Source organism: Magallana gigas, chromosome 4, assembly GCF_963853765.1.
Source record: "Magallana gigas chromosome 4, xbMagGiga1.1, whole genome shotgun sequence".
Lineage (NCBI taxonomy): Eukaryota > Metazoa > Mollusca > Bivalvia > Ostreida > Ostreidae > Magallana > Magallana gigas.
The window spans coordinates 6,493,806-6,506,515 of NC_088856.1; the positions used below are offsets into that span (position 1 = coordinate 6,493,806).

The following is a 12,710-nucleotide window of genomic DNA, read 5'->3' on the forward strand; positions in this document are numbered from 1 at the left end:
GATACAAGTGATTCAAGAAAAATCTGTTTTTTAATTTGTATTTTTTTCCTGATGATGTTCATCTGATTTAATCAAATCCTTTGAGCCTCTTACAATGATTGCTACACCTCATTTGATCAGATGTTATGAATGAATGTAGGTCAAATTCTATGTAATAATCATTCTACGTCACAAGCATGTTCAGCAGAGCGGGTGCTTGCTTGGCTCGCAAGATTCTTTGTTACAAATACAATGTATAGGTAATTTTGGCATGGGCTTGCAAGCACCCTCTCTGCTAAACACGGCTCTGGTCTTCCTTGAATCCCGCGGTTCTTCTGTTTTTGTATCAACAAAACTCAATTTCCACCTTTTGGTACCCTTGAGACACTATGGTATATATTAGGAGTCCGAGGGAATGCATTTTAAAACCATAAGATGCATATATATTTAAAAGGCAGGTTAATGCAGTAGTTACACATCACACCATCCTAAAGATGGGCAGTTGGTGTTACAAGCAGTTGACTGAGAGATCTATCAGACGCTACAGCATGTCTCATGCTACTGTCTTCCTATAACTGTATATTGAAAAATAAAATTTGGGGTCATGGTCACCAAAATACTTTCTGGAAGACTACATTTTTAAGCAACACAAAATTTAGCTACATATTTTATAAGGTAGATCAAAATTAAACTTATTACTAAAAAATTGGAACGTTCTGACTGAGGAGAAAACTATAAGAAATTGTTCCCCAAAACAGTATGTACCTTGACATTATGATAATTACACTATCAATTGATAACACAAACGAAATATGTTAATTAACTATATCTTTCCCTCGGTGCAATTACATGCATTCCAGGTAATGGCCAGAGACTAGTACTGTTTAATTCGTTGGATTAACTAAAGGTGACTGCAGTTTCCGGAATCAACATGTTTTTAAAATATATTCGTGGAGCATACTCTTTAGAATTACTTTTTGTTAATAATTGTTACATTAAAAGCAGTCATGCCCATTGTCCACAGGAACTTATCATACACACTCAAACTCGATAAACTCTCACAACTTTATCATCGACAAAGATATAACCACACGTGTTGATTAAATGAACAAACTATTACTATTGAAACACGCGTATAAAAAGATATTTATTGCTACAATATAATTACATGTGCATAGTTCACAAATGTTACGATAGGGTGCGGTCTATTTTTACTAGGGCGGAGAAAAATCTATATATGGGAATTTAGATTAGTGGGTCAAACAACCTGTATGTGTAATATTGATACACATTGCTAGTTATCCAAGTGACCAGATTTGAAGTTTTGCTAGATAAAGTTTAATGAAATAGCCAACTGTATTTACCAGATCAAGTAAACAAAGATTGTTAGCTTGGAATTTGGCAAACCTGGTGCAATTTAATTGGCCAAACCCTGCAATACGGAAGTCTGTATCAACATGTTATATGCGATACCGTTGCAATTTGATTTCTGTATATTTTGGAAACCATGTGATACAAAAGCAGTACATCACATCAGGAGTCTAAGCTGTATTGCAACGTACAACAGCGCGGACTGGACGGAGTCCCACTCGTCACAGCTACTTTCCCGCCATGTCAACTTCTTCTTGTGCCAGTATGCGTGATAAAAATTTAGCAATGCTTCGTTATGTTGATCTAACTTAACGTCACACACGCCCAACATTAGATACACAAGATGAGCAGATTTGTGGCCAGAGAAAAGAAAATCCGAAAGTTCCATCTTCAGAAGCTTTACTTGGCAAACGTTGTACATTTGGGCGAAACACATTGCCTTCAGAAAGATGGCGTATGGGGGTGGCGGGATAGACACTCTTGCCGAGTTATTTTTCACAAGCAGTATTTCCAGTCCTATTTCTTTTGGATATACTGGCATCGCTCGAAGTATCTCAAAATCGTAGGAGACACCCATTGATGCCTTTTCCACTTTCGTCAAATTTCCATTACAGAAATTTTTCTTGTATACTTTCTCAGTATGATGCACATAGCGCGAACTGATATAAAGAACACCTTGATCGTTCTCAATTGTGCTTTCGTATTGTCGGATGAATTTTAGAGCTTTACTGTAGTCTCCCATGCAGTAATACGCCGTCGCTAGAGATAACCTTCCTCTGCTGATATCGGCAGAGCAGGTTTCTTCCAATAAACCCTGGGCTCGTCTGATTTGTCGGTACCGAAAACGAGCGCACCTGCGAGGGTCATTCAGACCTTTGTATAGGACGATTAAAGCAATGTGTTGTAACACTCTGTACTGATACAAGGTCACCGTATCGTGCATGAAATGGTCGAGCTGCGACTCCTCACTTGTTAACAAAGTCGCTGTATTGTTCAATTCTGTTTCTAGACTCTCGATGTTTGGATTTACAGCTTCAATCGATTCTAATTCAGTGAAAAAAGCATTATCTTCTGTATCCTCTGATAGCGAATTAAATTCATTTTTATATTTTACTCTTAAGGTTTTGAATTCTTCGTTCGAATCGAAAGCGCTTAATGGACAATCAAGTATTTGAGTTCTGGCTCCTGTAAGAGCTTCTTTGAGATGTTTGAGGGATGGACACCTCAGTAGACCCCTCCAGCCTTCTCCGTACATCTCCGACAGATTTATGAACATCGACTCGCGTGCCTCTTCGTCCAACTTTCCATGGAACATGTTATTTTCCCTTACAAAATAGTTGGGACAGAAGCCATTGTCCACCCACGCAATTAGTCGCTTGAGACACATTTCAATACAGGATACCAAGCGATCTTTTCTCCAGTCACGCAGTACAGTTAAGGCGGTCAATAAAAATATGGGCAAATTTTTGTGATGAAAACACGTATACTTTAGTTAAACTGGCATGTCCTTTTTAAAATCAATAACAGTCACTCAAATGCAATATATTTCTAAAATATATATATAACAGTACAATATTTTATGTTCATAGTGGTCACGTGATATGGCAGTCGCATGGTACAAGCAGATGTATTTGTGGTTTTGAGGTCATTTAAAAAATTCAATATTGCAAGGTCATAATCATGTCAAAATTCACAACTGAATTATGAAATAACTTGATGTTATATCGTAGATTTTGAAAAACGGTGCGAACTTTTTAAGATAAAAGTATTTGTTAGTAGAAACCGTAATTTATAATGCATATGTTGAATAATTTTGAAGGTCACAGGCTTAATTTCATTAAAAAATAATTAATTTGTAAGATTTTACAAGGATCGTAGAAGTTTTTAAGTTACATAGCATATTTCAAATTCACATGTCTAGTTAAAGTTTGTCGGGATCAGGTAAGTGTATGCCCTTGCAATTAAGTGATTTATTTAGGTACTCGGATTTTAGATATACGATATTTATACAAAACTGAGGTGACTTCTTTATACGATGCATACTTTTAACAAAATGAAAATAAGACTATATAGGTAGCATTCTACTAATAATAATTTTAAACAAAATATTCATTTATACTTTTCCGTTAATGTATGACATTTATTTTTCTTCGCTATAAAACTGCACGATAGCCTTCAATGATTTAACTTAATGCGTCATTTTGAAGCATATGACGTCATATTTGTAGTACAGCGAGAACGACATCTCGCTTATTTTTCAGTGTGTACGATATAACGGACATCAAAATTGTAAGTAATAGCATTTGTTGTTTTTAATTAAAAGATTAGTATAAGTTAATTTTACTAATAAATAGATTAATAAGTACTTTCGAGGTTTGTAATATACTGTGATGTCATAATGCACATTTCCCGTACTTTTTGTCTGAACGGAGTTTATTGACAGCCTTAACTGTGCTGCGCATGTCTTGGGGTCTCTTCGATGGTCCAGAACATCAACGTTTTCATAAAATATGAGCACATTATCCCTCGGTCATCACGAAAAGCTTCTTTTGCCAACAGTTTGAAAATCCCGTACACGAGGAATTGGGTGTCATTAAAGGTATAAACCAGTCTTTTCTCGGCAACTGAAAACGACAATCTCCATACCATAGGATCAAATGTCCAGTATCCGTGTTGATCAACGATTTTCGGACCAATTGCTACCACGTGACACCCCTTTTTGTATATGTCTTCTATGAGGCAACGGTCCGGCCAGCCATGGGGTCTTTTTCTATGGTACCATTCCATGGCGTCTGACGGCCAGTGCGAACATTTCAGACAATGCGCGTCATCCTGTTCTGTACCCTGCGCTGCCACTCTCTTGACACAAGGCCCATGAGTTTCTTCGTTGTCTTGTAAGAAAGAGGATATGTAAGCTGAACTAGAAAGGTATAATTTTCCGCCATCTTTTACTACAGCTGCATCCAAGTTCTGTCCCGATATATTTGGATTCACCAGTACAAGTTTCACATACCCTTTTGGATTTGATAAAGACGCCTCCATCTTCACAGCACAAAATCTGCGCGGAATATCTTCTGGATGTTCCGAAGCAAGTGTTCTTTTATCGACATACATTCTATCAACATCAGTACCATTCATACGGAAACCTTCGGAGGAACTCCCTGTTGGAATAACTTCAACATGTGGCCCGTAGTCAGTAATCTTTGAAAGAATATCGTTCACTCGTCTGATCAGTCTCTGAACTGGTAGATATCCAACAGCATTGATTAAGCTGCCCGCTAAAAGATCACATAAGTCTTTATCGTCGCTCCACATCTTTATCAATGACAAAGGTCTTCGAATCACTTTTTAAACAGCTCTATGTCACAGGCTCAATCAATCTCGGAGTGAGGACGATAGAATAGCATTGCTGATCTAAATAAATCTGAATTTCATTCGAAAATATAATTTATTTCCTGTCATAAAATACTAGTAATTATAAGAGGATTTCCTTCCGCAATCATAATAGAGTTAGATTATTCACGCTTCCATATTTTTGATAATGTGATGCTTTGAGAATATATATTATCACTGAATATGGTGTCCCGAAGCGATCTTTCTTAAAAGTATTAAAATTACGAATTAAAGTCGATTAATTTTTCTAGCTTAAGGTGGCACGGGACAGTTTTTTTGATACATTTCATTGTAGCCAGATGATGTGTGTTTTCGGAACTCTGTAACTATAATTTCCTCAGTTCCAATTCAGCACAAATACCTTTAATTCACTCTTTATAAGGCTAATCACCAATTTCTGAAGAAAATTACTAGTCCAAACCTGTAAAATTTTCTACATACTGGTTTTTATGAGATTTTGACCCTTTCATATTTTGCTAATTTTTCATGATTTTTCAGTATTTTAGACCAGCCAATTCCTTGCAAAGGGTTGACCTTCCGTACCGTGTGCATGTTGCACCATCACATATCAGAAACTTACCGGTGTATAGTTTACAATGTCCCATCCACCCACTTTTCGTGTTATTTACCCTCCCGTCTGTAACTTGCAATTTCACTGTGTAAAGTCAACACCACAGTCATAGCCGCAAGTTTCGCATTTTACTTCTGATTCTCATGTACCTAACATATGGGGCCTACACATTGCATATTAATTTCAACAAGAGACATTCCTCTAACTAATGATAATCATTAAAAATCATTTCATGAATTTTAGCAACACTCATTAGCCTTCAAGTACAACAATTCTCAATTTTACAAAAATATACTACACATGAGTTTGAAATGATGTCTTTCAGTTGTCCTTCACTTAAATTTTGTGAAAAATGAACACTAACGCGCACATGATCTCATCCGGTTGTAGTAACACAATAACGATACGGATAGAGACACGACAAGTCTTTAGAGATCTTTCAGTTATATGTGGTGAAGATGGAAGGAACAAGAAAATTAAGAGGATCAGCAAGACGAAGACATGGTCATCTACTTAAATATCAAGAAGAAAAATTAACTAGTAAATACAGGATGAAAAACAAATCATTAATGTTGTTTTACACTTGAAATCTTGTTTTACACAACTTATCAGTCGTTCTAGACAGGAAGTTTGCCTTGTCAACACAGTAGAAACATTCTGCGACCAGACATATCGTTGTTGTCCAAACAAGCTAAGGCAACAGTAGCCAGAGAGCTGAGTGCACCATTGGAGGAAAACTCCGAAGATCCTGAAGTGTTGGACTTGATCGTAGATTGCATAGAGAAGGAACGAATGCTTGCTGTTTTCTGTCGAAATTTGGTGTAAAGGTTTCCTTAAAATGGTTTTAACAGTACGGAGAACCACAACACGACAACTAGCAAAGACGTCATTCTGCCGTGTATAGCACAAACAAGATGCTAAAATGCCTAAAACCAACAAGTTGTGGTTTGCCAAAACTTCTTAAACCACCAATTAGAGAAAAAAAACAGTCGAAAGTTCGTAACAGTTTTTGACAAAACAGATGCTAAGTTTTAACCTATGCTTATGTGTTGCTCTCTCTCTCTCTCTCTCTCTCTCTCTCTCTCCAAAGTAACATATTAAACATTCTCTGAGATATCTGTGCATTTCTGTCCTTTTTTTCGTACAGAAAACGTATTACAGAAAATAAAAATCAACCATGAATAGTTATAAAATCTGAAGACTCGATTTTATACTGTATGCGAATGTCTTTTTTAATGTGAAAAGGTGAATGGATTGATAGGAATTAAGATCTGCGTGACGTGTACTCCTAACATCCTATTTTATCTGTGTGAAAAGAAAAAGTCCAAACAATCTGAAAACGTGTTTCAAAGTGCCAAATACTTCAAATTTGAAGAAATACATGCATGGGTCATCGACGTTCTTTATAGAAGTGTTTGCAATACTAATATTAATGCAATCTCTTTTGAAACATGTAGAATCTCAAAATGAATTGTGTGCCTCTATGGTGTAACTCTTCATATCCAAATTTTCGTTTGATTTCGGTTACTTTTTACTGTACATTAGCAGGACTGAGGATATGTACACATGATATACGCATAAAATGTATATATTATATGTATGTATTATAACCAAACCGGTTTTAGAATTTCTAAAATACCAAACGATTGTAAACTCACAATGATGTACATAAAGGAAAACCTCTACTGTTTCTTACTTTATAATAAAATTAATGCAGGTATTTTAATCAATTTAATATGAAAATGATATTGTGTGTGTGTGTGTGTGTGTGTGTGTGTGTGTGTGTGTGTGTGTGTGTGTGTGTGTGTGAGAGAGAGAGAGAGAGAGAGAGAGAGAGAGATCATTGGCATCTCACAAAATTATTTTCTCAGTGTCTGGTAATAAATGGGATAAAAAGAAAAAACGCTTTCGTTTTGCAATTAGTGTTGCTGTCTTTTTCATATATATATATATATATATATATATATATATATATATATATATATATATATATATATATATATATATATATATATATATATATATATATATATATTTGAGCTGTTTCATTTTCAGCTAGTGTTATATGGCTATATCATTATGTAGAAAATATGTATATAATCCCGGCATTGGTATTTGGCAATGCTGGCTCTAATACGTGATTTCAATTTCCGTCATCAACTTCCGTTTTTAACTAATATATCGTAGAAACAGGGACATGTAATAAATCCTCCAATTAGTTTCGTTATAACTGATCACATAAAACAATCTAGCCTTTGTATGTATATAGCAATATGTATTCACACAACCAAATTCTCACAACATACATGAATGAAATTTTTAAAAAAGCGCCACATAAACCCGAGCAACGTATTTTATCTCCCTAAAATAGGTAGAACAATTATGAATGGAAAAACAATATTATAGCTCAGTCCACTCACTAGTATAAACATTCTGTTATTATACTCAATGAGTGCGCTGCATCGCTATTACAAATAAAAGGATAACATTAGAAGATTGCTTAAATGGACTACTAGTAAGCCGGTTGAAACGGATGCTTTTGAAATTGAGTCTAATATGTATTTGGAACAATTTATGACACATACGCAAAGGCGCTCACAACAAAAAAAAGTAACCTCAATGAGATGTTTTTGAAATGTTTTTGAAGTAAGAAGCTTATGTTGACTAATCCAAGTCCATGTACTACAACAATTGTGTTCACACATTAAGTAGACCTGCATGTGGCTTTGATCACGACCACTCATCAAATCTCAACGATTCATATTTTTCACCATAGTGTCTTTTACTAATTAACAATTTTTAATTGTCAATGATCATAGGTCATTGACAATTAAAAATTGTTAATTAGTAAAAGACAATAGTAAGGACATCACATCAGGAGTCTTAACTGCATAGCAACGTATAACAGAGGCGCTTGGACCGAGTCCCACTCGTCACAGCGACTATGCCGCCATGTCAAAATCTTCTTGTGCCTGTAGGCATGATAAAAATGACGCAGTGCTTCGTTATGTTGGTCCAATTTTACGTCACACACACCCAACATTAAATATATAAGGTGAAGAGCAGACTTGTGAGCAAATGAAAGACAATCTGAAAGTTCTATTTCCAAAATTTTCACTTTGTTGAAATCGTATTTTTGGGCGAAACACATTGCCTTCAGAAAGATGGCGTATGGGGGTGGCGGGATAGACACTCTTGCCGAAGTACTTTTCACAAGCAGTATTTCCAGTCCTATTTCTTTTGGATATACTGGCATCGCTCGAAATATCTCAAAATCGTAGGAGATACCCATGGACGCCTTTTCCATTTTCGTCAAATTTCCATTACAGAAGTTTTTCTTGTATGCTTCCTCTGTATCATTCGGATAGCGCGAACTGATGTAAAGAATACCCTGATCGTTCTCAATTGTGCTTTCGTATTGTTGGATGAATTTTAGAGCTTTGGTGTAGTCTCCCATGCAATAGTACGCCGTCGCTAGCGATAGCCTTCCTCTGCTGATATCGGCAGAGCAGGTTACTTCCAATAAACCCAGGGCTCGTCTGATTTGACGGTACCGAAAACGAGCGCACCTGCCATGGTCATTCAGACCTTTGTAGAGGAAGATTAAAGCAATGTGTTGTAAGACTTTCTTCTGGTACAATGTCACCGTATCGTGCATCAAATAATCGAGATGCGACTCTTCTCCTAGTAATAACGCAACAGTGTTGAAAAATTCTTTCTCGAGGCTTCTAAAATTTGGATGAGCGTTTACAACTGATTCCAATTGAGTAAAGAACGCATTGTCCTCTACGTCCTCCGGGAAAGAACTAGAATCATTTTTATATTGCATACTCAATGTTTTAAATTCTTTGTTCGGATCGATAGCGCTTGATGGACTATCAAGTATTCTATGTCTTGCTCCTTCAAGGGCCTGTCGGAGATTTTCAAGGGACGGACACCTCAGTAGACCCCTCCAGCCTTCTCCGTATAACTCCGACAGAGTCAAGAACATCGACTCGCGGGCATCTTCCTCCAACTTTCCATGGAACATATTGTTTTCCCTCACAAAATAGTTGGGACAGAAACCATTGTCCACCCACGCAATTAGTCGCTTGAAACAGATCTCAATACAGGACACCAAACGCTCTTTTCTCCAAAAATCTTTTGGAGTCTCTTCGATGGTCCAGAACATCAAAGTTTTCATGAAATAAGAACACATAACTTCCCATTTATCACGAAATGCTTCCTTTACCAAAAGCTTAAAAATCCCATACACAATAAACTGGGTATCATTAAAAGTATAAACCAGTCTTTTCTCGGCAACTGAAAAAGACAATCTCCATACCATAGGATCAAATGTCCAGTGTCCGTGAATGTCGACCATCTTGGAACCAATTGCTACCAAATGACATCCCTTTTTGTATATGTCATTGATAAGGTGACGATCCGGCCAGCCATGAGGTCTTTTTCTATGGTACCATTCCATTGCGTCTGACGGCCAATGAGAACATTTCAGACAATGCGCGTCATCTTGCTCCGTTCCAAGTTGTGACACTCTTCTGACACAAGGCCCGTGGGGCTCCTGATCCTCCTGAACAAAAGTCAATATGTAAGCGGAGCTGGATACGTAGAATTTCCCGCCAACTGGTACCACTGCTGCATCTAAATTCTGTCCCGATTTATTTGGAGTCACCAGTACAAGTTTCACATACCCTTTTGGAATTGATGAAGACTTTTCCATTTTTACAGCACAAAATCTGCTCGGAATATCTTCTGGATGTTCCGATGCAAGTGTTTTCTTGTCGACGTACATTCTATCAACATCAGTACCATTCATTCGGAAACCCTCAGACCAACTTCCGGTCAAAATAACTTCTACATTTCTTCCAAAGTGATGAATTTTTGACAGAATATCATCTATCCGTCTGTTCAGTCTCTGAACTGGTAGATATCCAACAGCATTGATTAAGCTGCCCGCTAAAAGATCACACAAGTCTCTATCGTCGCTCCACATAGTTATCATTGAAGCGAGGATCTTCTAAAACAAATACATGTCATTGATGCAGACATCAACTTGGAAATAAGGACATAAACTGTGATTACAAATATAGTTTTTAAATTCTTCCTGTTTTTGAATATGATCGTGGTGATGGCAATAGGATGAAACCATTCTTCCTTGTTGAAAAATGATGTTAACTAATTAAGAAGTTAATTAACGTTTATTTTAGCACATAATTCCGCAAAGCAGGAATTGTTGCTAAAGAAACAGTAAATAATACTGCCGTGTTTTTAAAATACCATTTGTTCTCCAATTGCTTTATTTATACATGTATAAGTTAAAATTACTTTTGTTGTGAAGTAAATCTCAAACTTACAACCAATCAACCGATTCCCCTTAGGCATTCAACAAGCATTCAATTGCTAGCAACCCATCTATATATATTTTTATCTTATCTATATTAAAGGGACTTTAATTTGATTTGAGATCAAAAATGTTCATTCTATTTTTAGCTCACCTAGGCCAAAGGCTCAAGTGAGCTTTTCTGATCACAATTTGTCCGTTGTCTGTCGTCGTTGTCGTTGTTGTCGTCGTCGTTGTTGTAAACTTTTCACATTTTCATCTTCTTCTCAAGAACCACTGGGCAGATTTCAACCAAATTTGGCACAAAGCACAACTAGGTGAAGGGGATTCAAGTTTATTTTTCAAATGAAGTGCCACGCCCTCTTTAAAGGGGAGATAATTGAGAATTATTGAAAATTTGATGGTATTTTTCAAAAATCTTCCTCTCAAAAACTATTCGGCCTGAAAAGCTTAAGTTTGTTCAAATCATGGTCCCCGGGGGTAAGGAGGGGCCACAAAAGGGGGATAAATTTTTATTTAGGAATATATGGAGAAAATCTTTTTAAAAATTTCTTTTAAAAACTATTTGGCCAAGAAATCTCAAATTGGCGTGTAACCATCCTCAGATAATGTAGATTCAAGTTTGTTCAAATCATGGTCCCTGGGGGTAGGGCGGGGCCACAGTGGGGGATATTTTTTTTATATAGAGAGAAAAACTTTTCAAGTCTTCTTTAAAAATATTCTGGGAAAGTTTTCGGTCCAAAACTCAGTACTTAGTGTGAAAGCACAGGTTATGCAGATTTAAGTTTGATGAAACCATGATTCCCTAGAGAAAAGTGGGGCCACGAAATGGGGGGGATATAAGAATAGAGAAAAATCTTCTTACAGGTACAACAACAAAAGGGGCTTGGTATTTACCAAAACATAAGAGGTGGATAAAAATTGGCAGCTTTTCAATTTTTTTTAGCAAGATGTACTCAGTTGTCAAGATATTTCGATACTGTAATGCTAATTTGATCAGAATTAAGGCAATTGTTCCTCAGGTGAGCGATGTGGCCCCCGGTTCTCTTGTTTATGTATAAAATGGTTTATTGGTTCATTTTGAATGATTGGCCAAAATGCTGAATGTTAAAGTCAAGTTACAAGCGAGATACAGAGGTATTAAATCATTGTATTGTAAACATAACTCGAGTCTTATGTTTGTTTACAAATAATGTAATGTAGAGAATTACCATTTCTTTGACAAAATGACTCGTGTAAAAAATTTTTTAAATAAATTCAATGTGTTCATAAATACTATTACTAACAAAAAGAGCAATATTTCATTGAAACTTACCAATACAACATATATTTAAGCAATAACAAAACTAGAGCTTTGTTTACAAAACAAAGAATCTTTCTTGTAACTCAATATTTGGCATTCAAATTTTGACATAGCATTATGAATTCCTATGTTTATCATTCTAAACATTAAAAATGGAAAAACAAAATTTGAAAATGTTAATCTAATATCGTGTCTAGGTCCCTTTATACAATTAATCAATATACCAGTAAATCGACCAATTATTCAATAAAACATTTCATCAGGTGGTATGAGACACCTTAATGTTGTGACCTAATATAAATTAAAATGAATAATAAAATAAAGTATGATTTCATAAATAGTTTCTTTTCCAAAATTGCTACCTAACAACATAGAGCAATGGGTTATTGGGTTCCAACAAATCTTTGAGTTATTGGGGAATATGTGGGGATTAAATTTGTTTACCTTTCGGCAATGCTGGCTCTAATACGTGATTTCAATTTCCGACATGAACTTCCGTTTTTAACTAATATATTATGGAAACAGGGACATGTAATAAATCCTCAAATTAGTTTCGTTATAACTGATCATAAAGCAATCTGAATTTGCACATATATATATAGCAATATGTATTTACACAACCAAATTCTCACAACATACATATATGAATTTTTTTAAAAAGCGCCACATATACCCGAGCAACGTATTTTATCTCCCTAAAATAGGTGGAACAACTATCAATGGAAAAAATACTATAGCTCAGTTCACTCACT

General features: G+C 35.9%; 3 protein-coding genes across 3 annotated transcripts; all 3 read right to left on the reverse strand.

Annotated features, from left to right (window-relative positions):
- Positions 1-1,097: 1,097 nt before the first annotated feature.
- On the reverse strand, positions 1,098-2,737 carry LOC136274397 (uncharacterized). Its single transcript, XM_066081068.1, has one exon. It carries the CDS (start codon positions 2,735-2,737, stop codon positions 1,508-1,510), a length of 1,230 nt encoding a protein of 409 aa, XP_065937140.1. The 3' UTR covers positions 1,098-1,507.
- Positions 2,738-3,795: 1,058 nt separating this feature from the next.
- On the reverse strand, positions 3,796-7,149 carry LOC136274398 (uncharacterized). The gene has a single exon (XM_066081069.1). It carries the CDS (start codon positions 4,663-4,665, stop codon positions 3,796-3,798), a length of 870 nt encoding a protein of 289 aa, XP_065937141.1. The 5' UTR covers positions 4,666-7,149.
- Positions 7,150-7,423: 274 nt separating this feature from the next.
- Positions 7,424-10,581, reverse strand: LOC136274399 (uncharacterized). Its single transcript, XM_066081070.1, has one exon. The coding sequence runs from the start codon at positions 10,314-10,316 to the stop codon at positions 8,184-8,186; it is 2,133 nt and encodes a 710-aa protein (XP_065937142.1). The 5' UTR covers positions 10,317-10,581; the 3' UTR covers positions 7,424-8,183.
- Positions 10,582-12,710: the final 2,129 nt, after the last annotated feature.